Here is a 3,147-nt window from a genome sequence, read left to right on the forward strand (position 1 = left end):
GGCGCGCCTGGATGTGACAACGCAGCGCTTTACACAGCTGCGCGCTCCTAGATCCAAAAGGGAATGTAAATGAATCTTCCTCCCGCACAGGCCATTGTGCTGAATGTACAGAGACTGCTGTCTAGAACAGGATAAGATGACTCCCAATCTCCTCATCACTATAACAGACCGTACGATGGTGGTGCTCTCATAGGTTATAAAGCAGGGCGGCACTTTACAGACGCACCTCCGCAATTAGCATGGCTTCCACTGACATTTAAAGATGTACACAAAAGACACCCCGGTCTCCTGTTAGAGTTTTGGGGAACTTTGTGCGCCCCTCTAACCTGAACGATAAGGCAGCCGCCATTTTCTCTGGATATCAGTGGGAAGGGATGTGTATACGGCTCACATCTTCCGGGTACTTACAACTTCCTCTATAATCGGCTCCGGCTTGGCTGCTTCCAGCTGATCCTTCACTTTCTCCTCCACTAGATGGCAGGACGGGACAAAGAGATAAAAACATGTTATTTATACAGTACACGGGCTGGGGGGAACCCTGCTGAGGGGATTTCTCATCACTTCCTGTCCTGCTGAGGGGGAAGGGGGTGAAAAAGGGACAGAAGGTGAAATCTTCCTGATGGGGGACGCAGGTGACAATGAAATGTCACTAATCATGCAGGGGGGGAGGGGATGTGTCAGGGCGAGTCTCCTGCTCCCGGCGGAACAACAGACACGGTCACAGCAGGGGCGGTAGCAAGAGAGCTCTACTGGAGCCCCACAAATTGGGCTTCATGCCGGGGGGTGTTGGAGTGTACAACATCTGTTCGGCAGCTTTCGTACATGAAAATGTTGTACACTCCAACAGGGGGGGAGGCTAGAATATTACAGTTATCACATGACATTGTTTACAAAGAAACTAATAATACACCTGGAAATAAAACAAAAGCATAAATACATTAAAAACTTTATCACAACCTGTTAGAGACAAACACAATGTGTCAATAACTGTACAGTAAAGTGGGGAATTTATTAAAACAATACACAAAATTAAAATCTCATATGTGCTTAACCCTTTCCTGCCGGCCCTCTAGGAGTTATAAACGCTGAAGGCATTTCACAGATTTCCTGATCATGTGATCTCCGTGATCGGCTGTCACCTGGATCAGATGATCAGAAGGCGGCTCCCCATAGCCACAGCATCACCGGGGGCCATTGATAGCAGCACCAGCACAGTGCTGGGTTTGTGCGAATGAGCGCACTCACAGACTGGGGAAGGAAAAGGGTTAAATACAAAATTACTGGCGCTATTAATTCTAATACAAGGTTTATATGAAGGAGGAGTCCTGCAGATCATCCCTCCATGTCCCAGCCAGGCATCCTTATAGGATTACAGCGCAGATACAGCATTACGTCACAATGACATGTGATTACGGGTGGCACATGTGATCCCTTCCATAGGCGCGGTGCGAGGTGTGTGGAGGATGACCTGTAATAACACCGGATCCTGACACATTTATACGCTTATCACTGTTATCTCCTCCGACCCAAATTCAGCACCGTACCTGAGATGGGTTTGGCTGGAGCTACTTGGCGGCCTTTGAGCTCCTCGTCCTCGGGGGTGTAGTTCCTCAGCTTCAGTTCCCTAAAAAAACAAAGACAGTTCATAAGGTGCTGCAAAGTCTCCTGTACAGCTCAGGTTCAAGAAGTCTCACCCCGCGCGTCCCCTCGTCGCCCCGCCGACACATCCTCTCGTCATCCCGCACACCCTCCCGTCCTCCCCTCACCCCCGCACGTCCCCTCCTCACCCCCGCACGTCCCCTCCTCACCCCCGCACGTCCCACCCGCAACGTCCTCTCGTCGCCCCGCAACGTCCTCTCGTCGCCCCGCAACGTCCTCTCGTCGCCCCGCAACGTCCTCTCGTCGCCCCGCAACGTCCTCTCGTCGCCCCGCAACGTCCTCTCGTCGCCCCGCAACGTCCTCTCGTCGCCCCGCAACGTCCTCTCGTCGCCCCGCAACGTCCTCTCGTCGCCCCGCAACGTCCTCTCGTCGCCCCGCAACGTCCTCTCGTCGCCCCGCAACGTCCTCTCGTCGCCCCGCAACGTCCTCTCGTCGCCCCGCAACGTCCTCTCGTCGCCCCGCAACGTCCTCTCGTCGCCCCGCAACGTCCTCTCGTCGCCCCGCAACGTCCTCTCGTCGCCCCGCAACGTCCTCTCGTCGCCCCGCAACGTCCTCTCGTCGCCCCGCAACGTCCTCTCGTCGCCCCGCAACGTCCTCTCGTCGCCCCGCAACGTCCTCTCGTCGCCCCGCAACGTCCTCTCGTCGCCCCGCAACGTCCTCTCGTCGCCCCGCAACGTCCTCTCGTCGCCCCGCAACGTCCTCTCGTCGCCCCGCAACGTCCTCTCGTCGCCCCGCAACGTCCTCTCGTCGCCCCGCAACGTCCTCTCGTCGCCCCGCAACGTCCTCTCGTCGCCCCGCAACGTCCTCTCGTCGCCCCGCAACGTCCTCTCGTCGCCCCGCAACGTCCTCTCGTCGCCCCGCAACGTCCTCTCGTCGCCCCGCAACGTCCTCTCGTCGCCCCGCAACGTCCTCTCGTCGCCCCGCAACGTCCTCTCGTCGCCCCGCAACGTCCTCTCGTCGCCCCGCAACGTCCTCTCGTCGCCCCGCAACGTCCTCTCGTCGCCCCGCAACGTCCTCTCGTCGCCCCGCAACGTCCTCTCGTCGCCCCGCAACGTCCTCTCGTCGCCCCGCAACGTCCTCTCGTCGCCCCGCAACGTCCTCTCGTCGCCCCGCAACGTCCTCTCGTCGCCCCGCAACGTCCTCTCGTCGCCCCGCAACGTCCTCTCGTCGCCCCGCAACGTCCTCTCGTCGCCCCGCAACGTCCTCTCGTCGCCCCGCAACGTCCTCTCGTCGCCCCGCAACGTCCTCTCTTCACCCCGCACATATGTTCCTCCTGTCATTAATGGGACCAAGTACATGTGACACTTTGTCCCTCTTTGATCTGTGCTATGGATGCCGAGCTTCATCCTTCACCCCACCGCTATTCAGCCACGCTGCTCGGTAGGAATGCCTAATTAGTTGTGATTGACAGCGCTCATCTCCAGCATCAGGCAGTTGCCCGGGACCAGCCGTCACTAATCATGCAGGGGGAGGAGATGTGTGGGCCGC

General features: G+C 57.8%; 1 protein-coding gene across 1 annotated transcript in view; it reads right to left on the reverse strand.

The window, feature by feature from the left end:
• Positions 1-3,147, reverse strand: part of CCDC12 (coiled-coil domain containing 12) — an 11,714-nt gene that overhangs the window by 5,658 nt on the left and 2,909 nt on the right. The window contains exons 3-4 of the mRNA XM_018574536.1: positions 1,545-1,624; positions 409-470 (exon numbers count right to left, since the gene is read on the reverse strand). Of these exons, the coding sequence (XP_018430038.1) occupies positions 409-470; positions 1,545-1,624 (142 nt within the window). The remainder of the gene's footprint in view (positions 1-408; positions 471-1,544; positions 1,625-3,147) is intronic.

The sequence above is a fragment of the Nanorana parkeri genome, unplaced genomic scaffold (genome assembly GCF_000935625.1).
Source record: "Nanorana parkeri isolate BGI_ZX_2015 unplaced genomic scaffold, ASM93562v1 scaffold3028, whole genome shotgun sequence".
NCBI lineage: Eukaryota > Metazoa > Chordata > Amphibia > Anura > Dicroglossidae > Nanorana > Nanorana parkeri.